Source organism: Semicossyphus pulcher, unplaced genomic scaffold, assembly GCF_022749685.1.
Source record: "Semicossyphus pulcher isolate SPU_LCO1_2020_fin unplaced genomic scaffold, fSemPul1.0.p SCAF_12, whole genome shotgun sequence".
NCBI classification, from domain to species: domain Eukaryota; kingdom Metazoa; phylum Chordata; class Actinopteri; order Labriformes; family Labridae; genus Semicossyphus; species Semicossyphus pulcher.
Genome location: NW_027211626.1, coordinates 14,470,905 through 14,490,419, shown reverse-complemented (window position 1 = coordinate 14,490,419; position 19,515 = coordinate 14,470,905). Strand labels below are relative to the sequence as shown.

At 42.0% G+C, this 19,515-nt stretch overlaps 1 protein-coding gene across 1 annotated transcript in view; it reads right to left on the bottom strand.

The window, feature by feature from the left end:
* ccdc88ab (coiled-coil domain containing 88Ab) overlaps window positions 1-19,515 on the bottom strand; it is a 61,520-nt gene that overhangs the window by 21,667 nt on the left and 20,338 nt on the right. The window contains exons 4-10 of the mRNA XM_069658230.1: window positions 14,838-14,907; window positions 7,136-7,194; window positions 6,435-6,518; window positions 6,165-6,305; window positions 5,037-5,209; window positions 786-867; window positions 72-230 (exon numbers count right to left, since the gene is read on the bottom strand). Coding sequence (XP_069514331.1) covers window positions 72-230; window positions 786-867; window positions 5,037-5,209; window positions 6,165-6,305; window positions 6,435-6,518; window positions 7,136-7,194; window positions 14,838-14,907 — 768 coding nt within the window. The remainder of the gene's footprint in view (window positions 1-71; window positions 231-785; window positions 868-5,036; window positions 5,210-6,164; window positions 6,306-6,434; window positions 6,519-7,135; window positions 7,195-14,837; window positions 14,908-19,515) is intronic.

The window sequence follows — 19,515 nt, the reverse complement described above, 5'->3', positions numbered from 1 at the left end:
TCAGGGGCATCTTTTCAAACGCATACTGTTTTGTTTGTTTAAAGTATCACTCTGCATGTCAATTTGTGTACCTCAACTCTGGCTTTGTAAAACTCAATGTCGTGAAGTCTCTCCTTGTATCTGCTCAGCTCGCTCTCCAGTTTGTCGACGCGGATCGCCTTCTCTCTGAGTGCGTCCAGCTCGTCCCGATAGGCCCGAGCCGACCGAGCATCCGACAGCAACTGAAAGCTCTGCAGGAGTTGAGAGACAAATACAGAGCATGGAAATGTATAAGTATTCTGAAAATGGATTAACACGAGCACATCAACTTTGAATTAATAACATTTTTCAATCATGAACCATAACCACAGATTTCCTTTACAAAGTCAGTGAGTTCAGAGGCTGTTATCTTGTATGACAAGCAGATAATCTGTGAACAACTTATAGCCTCAGAGTTGCATGTTACGTAAAGGGATAAAGAAAAGAACCCTTCACACTCTCAATTATCACTTATCCACACTCACACAAACTGCCCTCTATGCCCCGCACCCATCCACCTTGTTTACAGCATCAAGTCTGTCTGTCAGTCAGCCAGCCAGCATGCCGCCGCAATCCAAATCAAAAGCCATGTGCTGGACTAAAGATAGCTCTAATAGCCCCTAATGAGCTAAGTCACTAGCTGGCTGATTAAAGCCTGGCAGCGCTGCAGAAACAAAGTACTTAAAAAGAGGGAGGGAAGTGCAGGTGGACAGAAGATGAAGTCATGCGAATTCTTGTGTATTGTGTTTTGCTTTGTGTCGCGTTACCTCTTGCTGAAGCTTTTTGAGCTCGACTTCCATGTTCTCCAGCTCCTGCCTGGTGTCCAAAAGCTGCTCGCTCTTCTCCTCTCTGAAAAAGATGGGGACGGAGAGGAGTTAAACACAAAGAAAATGGAAAAAAAGTGGAGAATGTAATGCCTCTCTACTTGTATGATTAGGCTGAAGCGATGTATCAAATACATCATGTGCCAATTCTTGCAAAAGTGTGCGTGCATGAGTGTGTATCAGTATTAAGGACACTCCTGTAGGGCTGTTTCCATTTCAAAGCTTGCAGATAAATCATTTAATGGGAGCAAGCTATTGACATAGTAACACTTTACTTTACTTTCAGTATGTTACATTCAGTACTTTGGCACTTTGTTCTCTTTTGGAGAGGCTGTTTCAATAAATGATTGAGGTTCATCATGCAAGAAGAGGTAGTGCAATCTCTGTGAGTTTTAGCATCATTTCAACTGGGTTACATACAGTTAGCAGCTTCTTAAAGTAATAATCTCAAATTTTTTAATTTAAGTAACTGTCTTTTAAGTCTATTACCAAATGAGTTAAAACAATGGTGATTGAGCCTATGGCCCACTGACGAAAGCCTTTGCATTTGCAGTATATCGTATAAATGGCGCCGTGTTAGTGACGCGTTGGTCTGCCAGGGAGGGTAGGCGGCTCTAAGTGGCTGCACTTCCAGTTTCCGTAAGCATTGTGAGGAAACGGTAATCTACTATGGCTGAACAAACAAAGAAAAGATCAATAACTACAGAGACAACTTAAGCGAAAATCCATAGGAAAATAAATAAATTAGACACTCAGATGAAGGCAAACTAAAGCGAGGAAAATCAAGAGTTACAACCATGACAAAGGAAGCCACTAGTAGACGTCTGGTTAAATAGGGAAGTGGGCTCCATCAAAGTACAGATTATCGCCAGTGGGTGGCGCTCAAGAGCACGAAACTTAAATATTCAAGATTGTATCTTTGATATGAAAACTACTGTTAGCATAGATACATAGCAGAGTAAGTAGACAAGTAGGCATCTTGAATGCTCATTTCAAGACATCAATCAACCAACTAACCGTTTACTTCAGCAAAAATAGCCTTTTGTGTCTGGTGTGTGTTTATTTGTAGCCGATTCTAAGGCGAGACGCAGGAAAGACCTCCTGACCATCACAAATCAACAACCTCTTTCTGCTAAACATCACATTTACAATAACACACAACGACAAACAGAAAAGAGGAAGAGAGCAGCTATAAACATCTTATGAAACAATAACACCCTGTGACTACTCCAGGGCCAAACACATGCAAATCTGACCCTTGGGTTCAAACCTATGTTCTGTCTTTATTCTGAAGACGCACATAACATTAGAGAAGAAGCAGAGGACATTTTAGATCTGGTTGTGCAGGAGGGATAAAAATATGCGGCAAAATTTTTCATCCTGTCATCTATAGTAGGGTTTTCCTTGTGATGTCACACACTCCCCTTTATATTTCAGAGAAGTGACAGCGAAACGGGACCGCCCGACATTTGCTGTCCTTTTTAGTTTGTATGTTTGTGCAAATTCTCCAGGCTCCTACCAAACAGGAGCAATTCATCACACTGCTTTGAAGGGAAAAGCTGGCATTCCTTAGATGCATTTCTGTGTGTCTATTCTGTGTGCGAGTGTCTGTTTGCATGAAACTGCTCCACTGAACATCTGATGGCCTATTTGATTACAGCTCTGTAGATTCTTGTTGTGCATCCTAATCGGAAAAAGGCATCCTTCTTTTCTTGATCTACCATTTATCTTCTCCTCTCCCCTCCCACAGCAAACCCAAGCGAGTTGATATACAGGCAGGATGTTCCTTTACCCATTGCTGTTTTTCAGATACCCCCCTCCCCTTCCTCCCCACAGCTCCCCTTCCCCAGATCACAAACACCTGTCAACCCTAGCGTAGCAGATTAGCTTTGGGCTCATATTATGGATGCAGCTGACTCTGCTGCTTATGTTAATGGCTTAGCATGCAACGCATCTGTGAAAGCACAGACACAAATCCTTTGCTGTGCTATATTTGAAAAGACAAGGAATGAAGTCGACCTTTTGTTGTAGTTTAATATTTGTCTAACTGGCATCCTCCTAACCTGGTCTTAATATTCCCATAACTCTAGGCCCTATCCAAAGAACAGATCCTTGTCTTACTTAAAGGATCACAATACAAAAACTACCCCGCACTTTTTGGATTTAAGAGTGGCTTAAAATGCGAGCAGTTTGTAGAGCACATCAAGTGAGGTTGTACCAAATTCCAGCAAAAGGAAAATGTATCCCTTGCATCCCACGGCTTAGTTAGAATTTGTAGATGATCAACTGACTTTAAAGTAGTTTTCCAAACTCAGAAAGACGTTAATGGTTAATGGTTGATAATTTACTATGGCTACAGTTCTGCGTCTCAGTTCAATCTGTTTGCTTGTTGTTAAACGGATACAGCTTAACACTAAAACTACCCTATTTTTTTCTTTTACTAAGAATTGAGTAAGGACTTGTCGATCTGAATAAGACTCTGTTTCTTACTTTTTAACTCAGTGTGTGTCTGAGCTTGAACAGAAGCAGAAAAAAAACAGCCAAGCCACAGTTGTTTGACTAAAACATTAACAAACAGACCACTGTGGGAACATTGGACCATACCCCCCGGCTCTGACCTGGTCTCCTTCAGACACACACAAGACCACACAGTAGAGAGACGCATCTAAATTTGTATGCAGAGACAAAATACGTGCATGTGCATGCACCCAGACACAACAAGCGCACTCCTTTTCTGCCTCAGAGAAAAAACTGCAATCACGTGACCAAAGTAGAATTAAAGCCTTATTTGTTCCTCATCTGTGATAGACTGTATTGTCATGTGATGGCCATACATCACAGCAACAAGCAAAACCATAGCAACCAACACAAAATAAGTCCCTGGCCTGTCGGGTGATGCTCTGTAGCCTTATTTAGGTCTACTTAGGAAATGGTCACAATGTAGGTCAAGGAAGTATAAGAGAGGTGTCTACAGTGATGAATGTCGGTCGAAAAGTTTCAGTACGAAAACCACAATGACTGAGTTCAAGCTCACTCAAGGAGAGAGGCTTTTCACTCCATGTGGCCAAGCAGGGGGTGAGCTGCAATATGTCATCCTGAGTTACCGTCAATTGTTAAAGAACTACAACTTGTTTGCATTTAGCTCTCACACATACCAATGTCTATTTGACAAAGGAAACAGAACAACAACTTATCTGGCCAATCAAAGACTATCATTGAAATGTAATCCAAGATTTACCAGTGTCAAGTCAAAGCATTCTGTACAAACAACAACACCCTCGTGACGCCAGTGAGTCTACAGCTTTCGATATTATTGTTCAGCATTTAAATACTTCCCCTTTCCAGAAGGTGCATATTTTCCTCTAACTGGTCTGTGTTGACCATTAAGCCTTCGTCCACCAAGGGATTATAGCACTTTAAAAAGGAAGCTCTATTATTCATAGGCAGAAGTTAAAAGGCTTGTGAAAGGGGTCCCAGTCCAGTGTATGTTTTGTGTGGTGCAGAGTGACATCACAATAGCCTGGTCTAATGTGAGTAATAAAGATGCAGGGAGGAAATGGACTGCTGGTCTCCATGACTCTCTGCACCGTCACTGTTGTTTTTTTACTGCATCATGTCATTAAAACTGTGAGTTATTAGAGAGGGCTGATAGTAAGAGCGTACACTCATAGCATGTTCCTGTCAGGATGAACAATGAAGAACAATTCTGTTCTGTTTAAATTATATTAATATCCTTCTATATCCTATTTATAACTTCCAGCATTGCTACGAGTAAGGTCTCCAAATTGCAAAAAACATCCAATGCAGGTCCTCATAGAGGTTTATTTAGGACATAATTAACTGCAATGTCCCCATTTCGATTCCAGCAGGGGGCCTTTATTATATTTCTTTCCCCCTCTCCCTTGCTGCCTGTCACCTCTCTGTTATTGCTGATCTAATAAAAGGCATAACATAAAAAGAACAAGGACCTGGCATCAACTTTATGAACTAGCCAATGTTGAGCAGGGAACAACAAGTTCCCAGTTCAGTTGTAAACACAAGTGAACTACAGGAGCAAACAAGGGTCAATATTCACTGTCTAAATCCACAAAATGACACTTTGAAAGTCAACCTTCTATATTGAACAGGTATAGTTTCTGTTTTTCCTCTTAGCCTAATTTCAGCTGATGAAACTGATTAATCCGTGGCACTCACAGTTCCTGTCGTAGGCGTCTAATCTTGGCCTTGGCATCAGCCAACTCCACTGAGAGGTGCTGCCGGCTTTCAGTCCTCCTCATGCTGGGGGAATCCCCGGGAGACTGGGTTGGACAGGGAGCCAGAGGAGACAGCTGCACGCAGTCTCTCTCCTGAGTTAACTCCACTATAGTCTGGAGGGAAAGGAGGAAAAAGAGGGCATGAAGGGAGATTTCAAGCTTTAGAGTGCATGGGACCATTAAAAGGAGTCAGGCTGAGTTAGTTTGTTTAAGATACTTGAAAGCCACACTTAAAAGAACCCAAACACACTACAAGAAGTGTATTCAGTGCAAAAATCTCATTCAAATCTCTATGTAAAGAACCTTCACATAAATATCTATTGTTGCTACAAGTTAAAACTGATTCAACAATTGGAGCACAATGGACAAGAGACAAAAGGCGAGCAGATTCATGGATTCTTCAAAAGCACCCCCCACCACCTAAAACTAGAACACAGGCATTGGGGCAAAACTTACATCCACAGTCCCACACACAGCCTATTTTGATCTAGTGCCCGTGACAGGAAATGGGATTTTAATTGAGAGCGGCTGGGCTACACAGTGATAATCTGGAGGCTATTAGAACCCCTGACACACAGAAAGAAACACACACACACATAAAAATCAGCTACATCAGTGGTGGGCATCTGCATCCTACGGGTTGGAAACTTATTTAATGACGCATATACTAAAACACACACAACCACACACACACACACCCTCCATCCATGAGACAGTTAACAGTTTCAACCCTTCCTTCCTGAGGCTGCTCTCTTGTGGTAACAGCATAAAAAGGGAAAAGTTTCCACACAAGCGGGCTAGAAGTTGCCCGTCATTTTCATTAGCAAAACTCTACAAATGTCTGCTACAGTTTAGTAGAACTACGTAACACAGACATCCACAAACACATGATAAATCCTGTCCAATTAAAGGAAAACACTTTCCTATTTGTGCTGTGCTCGGCCCTGTTTATTGCAGTCTTTTTTTTGTTTACCTATTGGCATATGTTGCTCCAGGAAATTCCAACACAGCTCAATAAATCTAACAAAAAACACACGTACAAAAACGTTATATATATATGTGTCATTACTTCCAGCTGTGTGTCCCTTTCATCCACCAGGCGTTTGAGGTGGAAAGCCAGGTTTCTGGAGAGGCTGTCCGTGTCCTCAGGGGGAATGTCCCCACTTTCCAACCACTGCAGGTCCACTACGTTCTCCTGATTATGAGTCACCTACAAAAACAAACATTACATCATCAATAACATATTTTGTTGTTCCTCAATGTCTAGAAAAAGATTGCTGTTCATTAGATAATGGAGCCAAAAGAGTCTCTAGTTTTGTTCTCTTCGGAGGAGAAATACCTCTTGGATGTGTGATGCGATGGCAGCTTTGGTGTCAAAGTCCAGTGTCTGGATACGTTCAATGTAGTCTTCCTTCTTCTCACACTGTAAACACAGGTGGGAGGGGGGGGTAGAGAGGAGAGGAGAGTGCAAGACATTTTTGACATGTTAAAGACTTGGGTGGGGGTCAACTTGAGGTTAGTAGACCAACCACCTGACACAAGGCAGAAGCTGCTCTGATATACAGGTTTTCAGGAAGCAGCAGCATTTAGGAAAGTAGTCTAAACTTCAAACGCAAGTTTATCATCTGGATCAGACGAGGATCGTTTTCCTCTCGTGCTTGCTGAAGATGAGATTAGAACAACACAGCGCTAGTGATTTAAGCTCCTTTGTGTGTGATTGCTCCAGCTCAGCAAAAGCTACAGCGGCGCTTAATACCTGTTTGAAGTAGACTAAATATTAAGTTGGAGTTACTAAAATAAGTATGCTGTCTTTTTGCTGGAACAATAGAGCTGGTGAAAGGTCAAGCTCTTGTTTGAAAGGTAGTGAGTAAGAGCTGAATGGGGCTTTGTCACAAGACAGGAAAGGTCTGCTACACCATTCATGACACAGCATTAGTTGTATGGTAGAGTAAGTGTTCATTCAGTTTATCAAAGGGAGCAAATGGTTGTTGCAATCAGGATGTACCAAATGGACAAACCTGAATAAAGACTGTAACTTACCTGGACAGCACATCCTAATAGCAGCAGCAACAGTTTTTTCATCTCCTCCAGACCTTGCTCTGAAAAGACACAAAGATACAGAGAATTATGCCTCCAGCCAAACCACTTAAAGTATGTCTACATGAGACACAAATCAAAATGACTGTCAAAATAAAAAAAGATAATTTGCAATCATTCTAATATTGCCTTGTTTCCGTTTTGTCTTGTCTGACAGTCTGTTCAATCAGACCTTGTGGTTTACGGAGGAGTAAAAACGAACAGAGGTTGTTGAATAAGGCTAATGATGTTAAGTCTTTGCCTTGAGCATCTCACCGCAAAATGAGAGGTCTAGTGAGCCATCAAGAGTGGTTACCGATGTTTTTATTATGAGTATTCTGCTTACACTAACACATGGTTAAATGTACGTCCTATTAAAAAAATAATCAAGATTTTGTAGGTCTTGGTTGAGGCGACACATGCTTCATTCTGACGCAGGAAAAATCCTCCCTCAATCCCACAAACACGTGGACTTACCAATTAACTTGTTAAATCCCCCCCAACCCGATAAAAACCCCCTCCTCTAGTTACAGTGCCACAACGTTTTCCACCGTGTCATGAGCTGGCAGCATGGATTTCCAGTACTCCTCCACATGTCAGGACATATTGTCAGACGCTGCTGAAACCAACAAACAGCTGCTAGCATGCTCAACAGGCCTGAGCTCATCTGTGGGATTTGGGGCTGAACTACAACAGTAAACCAGGTGGTGTACGTGTGTGTTACACTGACTAAGTGGTATGGTATATGCAAGTTGTGAGCATCTGTGTCTATACTGGGACTGTGTGTTTTCCCTATTTGGAGCAGGGTGTGTGTGTGTGATAAGCCAGCTCATCGTGTGGCCCAGGGCGTCGTGAGTGCTAACACTGTCCGGCTAAATAATAATAAATCCAGATTAGTGACAGCATGTTTTCTGTGTATGGTGGTCAGTTTAACTGGCCAATCATCACAGAAGGACAGTCTTTATCTATTATTTTAGCCTTAGTGGGACTTTCCAAATGATTTCAAATAAATAAAAAAATTAAGTCACGTGAATAAAACTTCTTCTCAACATATCACAAATTAACTCATCTTTCATAAATCTCCCAGCTCAGCAGGAGAAAGAAGATGGACTGCCTGTGTAAAGAACCAATTTAGAGAGCACAAACACATGACCCAGCTGTCCCTTTGGGAAGCTCAGTGAGCCAAAACAAAATGTCTCACTGACAGCATCCATCCATCAATTTTACAGAATCCTCCACACAACCAAATCATTCTTCCTTCTCTCTTTCCTCTTGAATCAATAAAGAGACACTAGTCAATGTGTTATTGAGCACAGAGAGCCCCGTGTGGCCACAATTTGCAACGTTAAATCGTCATTTTTAAGTGGGAGACCAATATTGTACTCACAACAATTCATCATTAATATTAGGCAAATCAATAGCTGTTATAGCTTAAAGGGGTGAATTGAAACTGCTGCTGCGCTTCACTCTGACGACGGAATCTGTGATCATGTTTGTCAGTGATGACAGCAAGTCATTTCCACGACTGGTGGAGAACAGGAGCTTTCAGGAGCACTTTTTTCTGTGTGTAATTTCACTGTTGATTTACAGATTAAAGCTGGCAAATGATTTGTTGTTTGTGTAGTAGTAAGGAGTAGTAGTAAGTTAAACCCCTTTCCCACTGAAATTAGCGCGCTGACGTGGTTTTTTTAGACCCGGGAAGACCCGCTGATAGATGCAAATTGTCTCTTTTCCCATTGCCAGTGAAGTATACTCCTGTCAGTCTCCTTTCTGCTGCATCACCGTCTGACGTCACAAACGCACCGGAGACAGGGTTAGTAAACTGAAGATGCTACGATGGTTAGGTCTTTATTGTATCTATTACTCATTCAGTCTGTTTATCAAACTCGGCGCAGACAAATTTGAAACAATATTCTGCTGCTGGGACGGAGACGGGCGGAATTTGTAGATGAGATGACAAGGAGTTGCAGAAGTTACCGACAGAGCATAGCATCACGCCAGAAAGGGGTAGGAGATTAGCGTGTCGACACAGGTTTTGTGTTCCTATCAATGCTGAAGCCGATTTATTAATTACCTGGGTGTACTGCAGAGACATTTGACCCGGGTCTGAAACTTAACCTTTCCCACTAAGCAAAAAAGCCGGATGTTAGTGGGTTTTTTGACCAGTGGGAAAAGGGCTTCATTTGTAATTGCACTTGTTCTGTTCCGCATCGCAAGATGATGAATTTGTTTTTTCTAGTTCTCAAGGAATCTTTATAGGAGTTGTGCAGAACATCACCGCAAAAGGCATGTAAAGAAAACATGTATTATCTGCTTAAAAAGTCAGGGTGAGAGCTGTTCTGCGGCTCACTGATGTTCAGAGATGTTGTCAGACCCATACCACCAAACACCTTTCTGCTACTGGAACTGCGTCTGACAACTGAACCAGTAATCCAACAACTGTGCCTATTTCAGGCAGGGATTAGCCAGGTGGGTTAAGTTAGAAACAAAGCGTGACTCTCTTCACACAACTACTACAGTCACTTTTTATAAATAGGTCTAAGCACATTCTACATATTAAACAGGTTATCTCTTCTCACCACCACTTCCTCTGCCTTAGAGTACGGTTCAACAACTATAAATACACATCATTCTTCAAGCATACCTGCACATGAATGATAGTCATTTCATCAACAACTTGGTTAAATAACTGCACCTGTGGATGACTTCTTGCACTAAGTAGCAACATAACACTCATGAAGCTATGTCAATAATGTTCACTATGACACTGTTGGAAAAGCTCAAAAGAAGACTTCTAGAGAATATTTTGCCAACCCCGGACTTCAGTTATCTGCCATGGTGGTTTGCTGTCACTGTTTTGTGCTTATGCCTGGCCCACACTAAAAGATTTTGCAAATCTTAACAGATGTTGAAAATGTAAGAAAGCCCACACATGATGATATATAATCATAGATTTAACAGTTTTGCTCCTATAGTGTGTGGAGAGCAACGATTACACCAAAACAGCACACCACACACCAACAGCTTCTATTCACAACCAGCCCCGACTCTCAAAACTGGAAATCTCGCAAAACTCTCACAGTCAAACGAGACTAAAAAAACATGGCGGACGACGGGCAGGAAGAATTGGCGATGATAGTTTTGGGACTTTTTACAGAAAATTCAGGAAGAAAGAAGAACAAACTGGATGACGTGGTGGAGACAACGTGAACATTGGCTGTACGTGTACTATGCTCCCCATTTGCTTTTGTCACCATGGCTGCGGTTGTTGTGCTTCCTTCTTTGGTCAGCTTGCTTCCCCATTGGCTATTGTTTCGTTCCACGTGACAATCCACAGAGTGCATGCTCTGTCATCGGGGTTCCCCACACACAGCAGGATAACGGATCGTAAATATTGAGCATATGAACAAATATAGAATATATACGATTTGAAATTTACCTTCCAAGCAGATTGGGGGAAGTAAAATCACTTGTAACATCCCTCAGACCACAGGAACATCGAGAGATCATCTTCAGAGCCATCAAAAAAAATCGGGACTTCGCTTACAATTGTCAGAATTGTCTTCTAGTGTGTTTCCCGCTTTAGTCAGACTTAGATACAAAACACCTTAATACCTAAAACCTAATATGCATCAGCATTCATGATATAAGGAGAAATATTAAGAATAAGGGAGAATATGAGCGAATATGGGCCTAGGTGATGAAGGTAGATAAAACTTAATTCCCACAGCTGCGGGGCTTTTCGCTTCTCTATTAGAGCCAGAGGAACCTGTTCCAGTCAGGGAAGGGATTTAGCTCAGCAAATCTACTGGAGCAACATAGGAAAGATAAGGGACCTCATAGGGTAAATAATTTATACAGCAAGAGAGGGAGAAGAAGAAGGGGAAAACGGTATGAAGGGAAGACGAAGGGAGACAAAAGAGAGAAAGCCCCACAGAGCACAGCAACACAAACACAAGGGAGAGATAGATAGAAATAGAGAAACCAAGAGAGAGAAAGAGAGAAGGAGGAAGGCAAAGACGCTTGGTTGAAAATAGAAGAGAAATCTCCCTCCAGCAGCAGCAGCAGCAGAGAGGAGGCTTCAAGGAGGGGCTACTCGTCTCTCTGCAAGCCTCTTCTTTTCTTCATCCCTCTCTTCCTGCACACATTCGCCTCATCCATCCATTTATTCTCTGGAACACGCATCCACCCATCCTTCCTCCCTTCCTTCCTTCAACATTGTTACAAATCATCTGCGCCTCCCGAGTGTTTGCATTCACTCATCTTTGCTTCCTCTCCCACCTCCTCTTCTCCCTCTCTGCGTTATCCTCTTTGCAGGAAACAAGAGGTCAGAGGGACAGTGACTAACCCTTCTTCCTGCAACGCCATTGTTAATCTGTGTGAGGATGTGAGTGTGTATGAAAAAAAAAAAGTGTGTTTGGGCGCATGAGCAATCATTTGCTACAACCCTGCCATGATGAATAGAGTCATTCAAGACCCGATGACTTGCATGTTAGCGGTGAAATCGGTACAAGCAATCTGATATTGCTTTGACGGCATGCCAGAGTGTGTTCAAGCCATCTTACTGGAGCAGAGGAGAGAGCTGGCCGAAGCTTGTTTTCACATTGTTTTAGGGCATTTGTGAGGGAGACAAGGCAGGATAGAGTGTCAAGTGGCATCAAAATTCTGTGACACAGGCAACTTAAATCTGCCTTTACACAAGGAGCACTGAACTGGCTAAAGATGATCATAAAAAAGACAAAGTATGACAACGCACATTGGTGAAACTGGCTATTCTATTTTAATACACATGTTCATACATGTTCCTGGCCTTCATAAGCACATAAACACACAATTCTGTCCATTGTATCTGTGGTATCAAAAGAACACACCACAACATCATGGAAACAGACTGTATACACAAACTAAACAATCGCCTACACACATGGAATACTGTTTATATAAATAACCTTTCTAGCTTAAATAGCTGGCCTGCCTTTTTGTGAACTACTCCTTCACTCACACACAACTGTCAAGCCCCTCAGTTTATGCTTTCTTTCAGCTGTCAACAGTTGTCTTTACCACTGTTGGTACGGTTACTGAATGTTCTGTTTATTGTGGGGTGCTTTAATCTAAATCCATGTTTTGATTGTTGTCATACAGTATGTGCAGGCATATTTTTTCCAAAAACATTTATATTGAAAAAAGTTTTTAAGTATCTAGATTGCATCAGAGATTTTTATATTGCAATCTGACAGCTTTGCAGTGCTTCTCCTTTAGTAGGAGTAGTGTAGTACTTCTGCAGACTAGCATAAATGACTTCAAGAGACATAAGTGGAGCAGCTACAGACCAGCAAATTTCCCTTTCCCAGCAAAATTAGCACGTTGACACAGGTTTTTCAGACCCAGGAAGACCAGCTAATAAATGCTGATTGTCTCCCATTGCCAGTAGAGTATATTCCTTCTGGTGTCTTTTCTGCTGCGTCACTGTATGACGTCACAAACAACAAACTTCCCCTCGCATCAGAAGAAGCTCTCTCACCTCGCTGTCTTGCCAGCGTTGCTGCATCTTGCACGAAACAACAAACCGAGCCAGAAAGGGGTAGGAGATTAGCGTGTCGACCCGAGTTTTGTGTTCCCATCATTGCCGATCCGAGCCGAGGCAATACTTACCCGATTCTACTGCAGAGTCATTTGACCCGGGTCTGAATGCAGATTGTAACCTTTCCCACTAAATGAAAAATCCGGGTGTTAGAGGGTTTTTGATCAGTGGGACAAAAATATTAGGTTTTCTGAAGATCAGATCGGATCACTGCTGAAAATTCACAGGCTTTAACACAGACTAAACAAGCGTGTGTGTGTCTGTGCATCTCACTATGCATGTGTACACAAGGCAGACTAAGGTAAACCAGAGCCTTGGGGGGGGGGGGGACTACAGTGCATTCCCACTGTTCACTGTTTTAGAGACACCCCTCCCCCATCCGTCAACTAAACGCACACACGTGCATGCACTCACACACACGCAGAGTCGTCCCCTGCCCCCTAATGAGAGCATAATAAAAGCCACATGGCCGATGACTTTCAGCTGGCGGCCGCTGAGCCAGAGAGCCAGACTGCGCAGCCACCGCTGCTCTGACTGACTGAATGATTATCTGACAAGCTAGAGGGTAAAGGGCAAGAGAAACCCTGAGGAATGCAGCCTAATGCTTTCTGCCTGCCTGCTCTGGGCCGCTCGATGGAAGATGCCCTCTACTCTTGTCTGCGCCGGGTCAACTTCAGTATTCACTTAACATTCAGTTCAGCAGTGTGTGAGGACATCGTCTATGGCTGTAGATCTGGAAGATTTACAAGGCGATGAACATGCAGTAGATCATCAGAAATGTACTGCTGTGAAATTAGCTGTGATATATTCAAACAGCAGGCAATATTTTGGCAGGTCTGTGCATGAAATTACTCCTCTTGACTTTGCGTAACCTACACTCCATTATTATGGGAAGCAGCACTGAAAGGACTGAATAAAATGTCAAAAGAAAGCAGCTGAAAAGTAACTTGGTATGCTATAACTATTAACTGAATAAATATGCAGAATAACCCTTAAAAAATACTGCAATTATTTAAAACAAAGGGTAATGTAGATTATTTTTCTTTGGTCTTAAATGATGAAAACCTGTGTTTACTTTTTACTTTGCCAGTTATTTTTTAAAGGTACATTAACAACCAAACAAGGCTCACATAAATGTGTGTGTGCTCACTGCAGCTTCTCATTGTTCATTTATTTACACTCCGTGCTTAGGGGGGCGTATGGAAGATAAATACGCATCATTGAAAGACCATTGAAAAGTGTTGAAAACCCAAAAATAACAGCAATGGCTGAATTGTGATAAAAGCATCTGAGGAAGGACGAGGCTTTAGAAGCCCTTTCCCCTGCTTAGAAGGTAAAAGATATCCTTCAACAAGCTCTGCCAGCCGAGCCTGGAGACAATTCCCTTTGAAGAGCTGATGATGTACACAAAGGGTATGAATGTCTTTTAAAAAGTATAACAACCATGTGGTGGTTTCAGCTTGAGTTTTGCCAAGATGTCTGTAATTTAAAAAAATGATGTACTGTATGTCAGCTGAGAATAAGATTTTATTTCCACAGCCAGTACATAATGATGTTAAACAAGTTCCTGCCACTACTAATCTTCTCTCCACGGTGGCTTCATCAAGGTCACGCATGAATATCAGCTAGCACTTGGGGCTCTAGAGGTCAAACTGCTTCAAAAAGTGTTTTTATGAAATGCAAACACTTGACACTGTGCTGCTGTGGCCTGGAGGCTGCTCAGACATATCAAATAACATGGCTGGGTTCAGCGGGTCAAAGCTCTGCTGCAAAATGGTTTAATGACTCTAACACATCCGGTCATAGAAGTCTACAGATTGGGTATGGAGAAACAAAGAAAAGAGCAGGCTGACGAATTAAATCCACAGTCAGAGAGAAAGTTAGTTCAAACAGCAAAGCAATGGATAATTAAACATGTCTATTGTTTGATTCTAATTAAGAGACAAAAGCACTGCATGATTGCATGCATCTTTCTTGTGCACTTTATGCATGCTTGCTGCCCTCATTCAACCACAGGGATGTCTTGAAACGGGTATTACACTCTTCTTCTTCGGTAACAGCATTATTAAGTACATTGACACCTACCACACAGAGGGTTCCTGCCCAGTACCAGCACATTCGGCAAAGGCATCATCACCAGCTGCTGGAGAGTCTCCTGTAAAACAAAGAAACACAAAATATTTTGTATTAGAAATAAAGAGATACAATAAATATGACTTAAAATGATTATCAAGATAGCCAAGAGGACGGTCAAAATTTAGAGTCTCAGTCACCTAAAGTGGACAAGAGTGGGTGTGTATGAGATGATGCAAGTGACAGCAGCGTTTAAGTGGGTTAAATTGCTGGTGTGGGTTTTGCTGCAGGGCTCCCTCCTTTCACATGTCAATCATGAAACACTAAATGAAACCATGAGCTGCAATTAACAATATGTGCACAATGTATTCACGCATACAGACACACAGACCGTAATGTTGGCAGAAATGAAATAGTAATACATGTTTTTGTTTAAGCCAAATCAAGAAATTGCGCAGGAAAGCTACATTCATGTCCTAACTTATAACTAACATGATGCGAAGTGTATTCACTTGAAAACAACCAGAGAGCCATTTGTATTTTGATGCATTATACATTGTACACCAAGGCTGTGACTCAACACCAGCCTGCCAAGGTATTTTTGCAATCCTGACCTTTAGAGAAGCATAAACTATTTCCAAAGCACAGTTGTTTTTTATAAGAATACGTGTTTCTTCAAGCAGAACGGGCATTACGGTCAGCCTACCTGAATATTTCATGCCTACCTGATAGCAGCGAGAAGTCTGAACCCATCTGACCCAACGATTCAACTTGTTTATGCAGGTTACTGCTGACGTCATGACAAAGAGGCTTATATAAGTAAGGGGGTTTTGGAGAAGCCCCTCCACCCTCATCCTGCTGTAACCATCTGCCCTATACATATTGTATTACCTCATCGTGGAGGTAGAAGAGGAAGGAGGGAGGGCAGGAAATCTGACATCATTCACTGGATTTATTTGGTTAAAAGTGAAAAATTTAGCCATATCTGTGCAATTCTCAAAATCATAATAATCTAACTGACATGCTTTTGCCACATTTCTAATCAACATAAATCCTAATAAAAAAGTAAAAGTGATACATGATATGAAGCTACTGCTACTTGCCATTGTAAATGTCACACCGGCAGCACACTGTTCTATCAAGGATTCTTTACGTGTTATACTTATCTACAAGCAACGTGTTATCTGTCTAGTCTGAAATGTAGCACTTAATCTTAAATGAATGAGTTTGTCTCTGAAAGAGCAGCAACAAGGTCCTAACATAATTATTACCAACAGATGTCAATATTGCCATATTTATGTATATGCATCAAAAAATGATGTTTTTTTCTAAGCCTTCATTTCTTCTTCCAACTATCAACATTTTCAACATCCTGATTCAGGTGCTCTTTTCTCCCATATACCTGTTTTTACACGATGTGCCTGTTTTTATAGGAAGCTACAAGTGCCATTGTTTCTTTTGTGTCAAAGCAAATATATTCAGTACAGTTGCAAACACACCTTTAGCTACATCCTACTTATCAGGAGCTGGCAGCAGAGGCTGAGGTCATCTAACCCTTTGTTGACTGTTTGGTTTGATGCAGAGAAAAAAACATTATTCTGCAGAGGAAGATGTGGACAATGGGTGGTGGTTTGCCAGAGCATCACTCACATGTGGTTTCGCCCATAGCATCATCAAAGTTTGACAGACGAACAAAGGCGCCTCAACGATGTATTACACTGTTCTGTAAAGTTTCTTACTATTTGTACACCACTGAGCTGATGTTTGGTTAAGTTTTTCTTCAGGTGGGTGAGTTGTAGGTGCTGACTAAATGTATTTGGCCTATATATGCATGACAAACCCACAGTGAAACTTCTATGACATGAGGTGAAGGTTAAAGTTTAGGTCGGAACAGTCACGATTCTTAGGTTAGGAGCATGACTGCAACGGTTCTTCTTCCAGTGGTGATAAGAGCACCGATCCCAATCGCCCCGTCTGTCCATCTCCCTGGTGACACTGGTGTATGGAGCAACACTGATCATGGATTTATCAGATATAATAATATTATATGGTGACCCTGCTACCAATGGTGATTAGTATGAGGCTGTTCCAGTCTGAAAAGACCTAACAGCCGTAGCATTTGAAGACTGAAGACAGATTGCCCCCACAAGCGTCACATCGAATAATCAGAGTGGCTCAGGCAGCCACAGTTGGCGTCTCATAAAGAGACATTTTATGTGCCCAACAGCCAATGCATCATCTAAAACTCGTGATAGCCTTTGTGGACAGAAACAGGGTAAAGCAACTAAATACATCATGAAAGAGAACTTGAGAGTTCTAGGACATCTGCTGAGTTATGTCTTATAGAGAGAAAACCATTCTGCAAGCCCAGGACCTAAGCTAAGGCTAACAAAAGGCTAACTAGATAATTCTTCATGTGACATTTTGCATGTACTAGTCTACATTGACAGCACTCAGAATACATTTCAAGAGATGCTGAGATTTAACTTTAACTTTATATAAAATAAGTCAACACAAGAAAACTACAACTGGATCTGTAGTTTGGCAGCTAAACATTACACACACACACACACACACACACACACACACACACACACACACTTCTCTCCTTCTGCATAACCACCTGTCCCCCTTCTGACCACTGTTCCCACTAACACACGCTCACACCTGTCCCCTTCAATGGCAGCATGTGTTTGCTGTGCAAGCACAACAGTCAGGCTGTGCTTTCCTTTCTGTCAGCGAGACTCTTTTGAAACATATTTCAAACACAACTCTATTTATTACTAAACGTATAGACTGCAAGGGATTCAAGATTTACAGTAAATGTTTTAGCTACTTTTACACAAACAACACTAAATTAATTATTTCATCTGGTTTCTCCTCTTCTCAGTTTAAGAGTGTGCAATCGAATGATCCGTTGATCCGAGTGATCCATTAAACTGCTCGTTAGTCTGTGTTCCTCTGATCTGCCTGGGTGTTAGCTTGGAGATATCTGACAGAACACTGTGAGTTTCTGATCCTTTTTCTTATCCTGACTCTGTATCTTACATTGTAACTTTAAAATGACAGCGCTACTGGACTAATGCGGACAAGATGCTAGATAGACCGTCAGAGAGCCTTCCTGCTGTGCATGGTACTGACACTGTTTAATCTCTTCCTCTGTGGGTGCACTGAGCGGTGTGCTGCTCCATGTATATATTTCATACCATATGGCAAGGGAAATTTCATCTCCAATTATAAGGTATACAATTCTAACTGCCTCAGGCGCTGGAGAGGGGAAATAGCAAAGAAGTTCCCAATAAGGCCAGTCCCAAAGCAACACAGAAGTGAACTACTAATACAGTACCTTTAGTTTGATGCAAGCCAAATAGTGAACGTACATTAAAGACTGTGTTTTTGAAGATGTGGGTAATAATATGCTTTGAGGATTAGCGGCAGGCTTATAAAGCAAAACTACAGTAGAGCAATATGCCTCTTGGATTAGCTGGCAAAGGCTTAACATACATAAAACATGATGGACACTGCAGGAGGGGGACAAGCCACCACGCCGATCATGTCATGACGACGTGCTACAAACACTGAGAGGCATGCACGAGCACACACGCTCGCAAAGCTTTCAAAATGGAAAGCTTTCCCTCCCTCACTGTAGCTGTGATAGCACAAATGTCCTTGGCTCAGTCACTGTGTCACTCCATAATATTCACTATCTAGCTCATCATGTCCAATTCACACATGGGGAATGGGAAATGGTCCCTTATTTAAAAATTTAAAAGACAATATTCACACAGAGAGGGAGGGAATGATGAGGGAGAAAAATGGAGGGGTGGGTGGACTAAAAGCGACAAACAGAGAGGGGGAAAGAGAGATGATGCTTTGATTCCATCACTTCTCACTCCAGACACGCAGGATCGAGCCGCCTCCTCCCCTCTTTCTCCTCTTCGCAACATCTCTCCTTTCCTCACCCAACCCCCTGTACTGACTCTATATTGCTGTATTATTGATTCCAGCAGGATTCACAGCTCCCCATCAGCAGCTCCTCTTCCATCCCAGAGAGACATTTAGACAGACTGATAGAATGAGGCGTCGGCTAAAGGGGAGCTTGTCAAACACAATGGAATTTCTGAATGTTGGCACCGGCCATGTTTGTCTTTATGGATATGTGAGGTGCACAGCAATAAAATCTCCAAGTCTGCTGTGCAGATCTGTTAAGAACTGATAGTCTTATAGATAATAACGTGCCTCATCTCCTCTATGCTGTTGAGAGGAAAAGGATTTTCTGGTATAACCTCATTACAAGCCTTGGCAGAAGAAATACCACAGCTAATTATGATGCAGACATATATGAAATGATTGTGGGCTCTATTGTCTTGAGCTAAAAATGGGCTGAATCAACGTCTGCTGACAATTGAGATAATATTCTGCTGACCTGACAGTAGCCTTGTAGAGGAGGCCCACACACACATACAGGAGCTGCAAATGCAATACATGGCCAGGATCATGCTAAGGTAAATGGTGCTCATACAGTAGGCATGCATGTACCTGTATTTATGTAAGTTTGTGTTAATGGTGTCAGAGGAAAGGCTCTAAGGCTTCTGTGTTTCTGTCAAACAGGAGCCCTGTCTGTTAACCCAGGCCTCACCAGCACACACACACACACACGACCTTACAACTCCTCCCAATCTTTCCACCC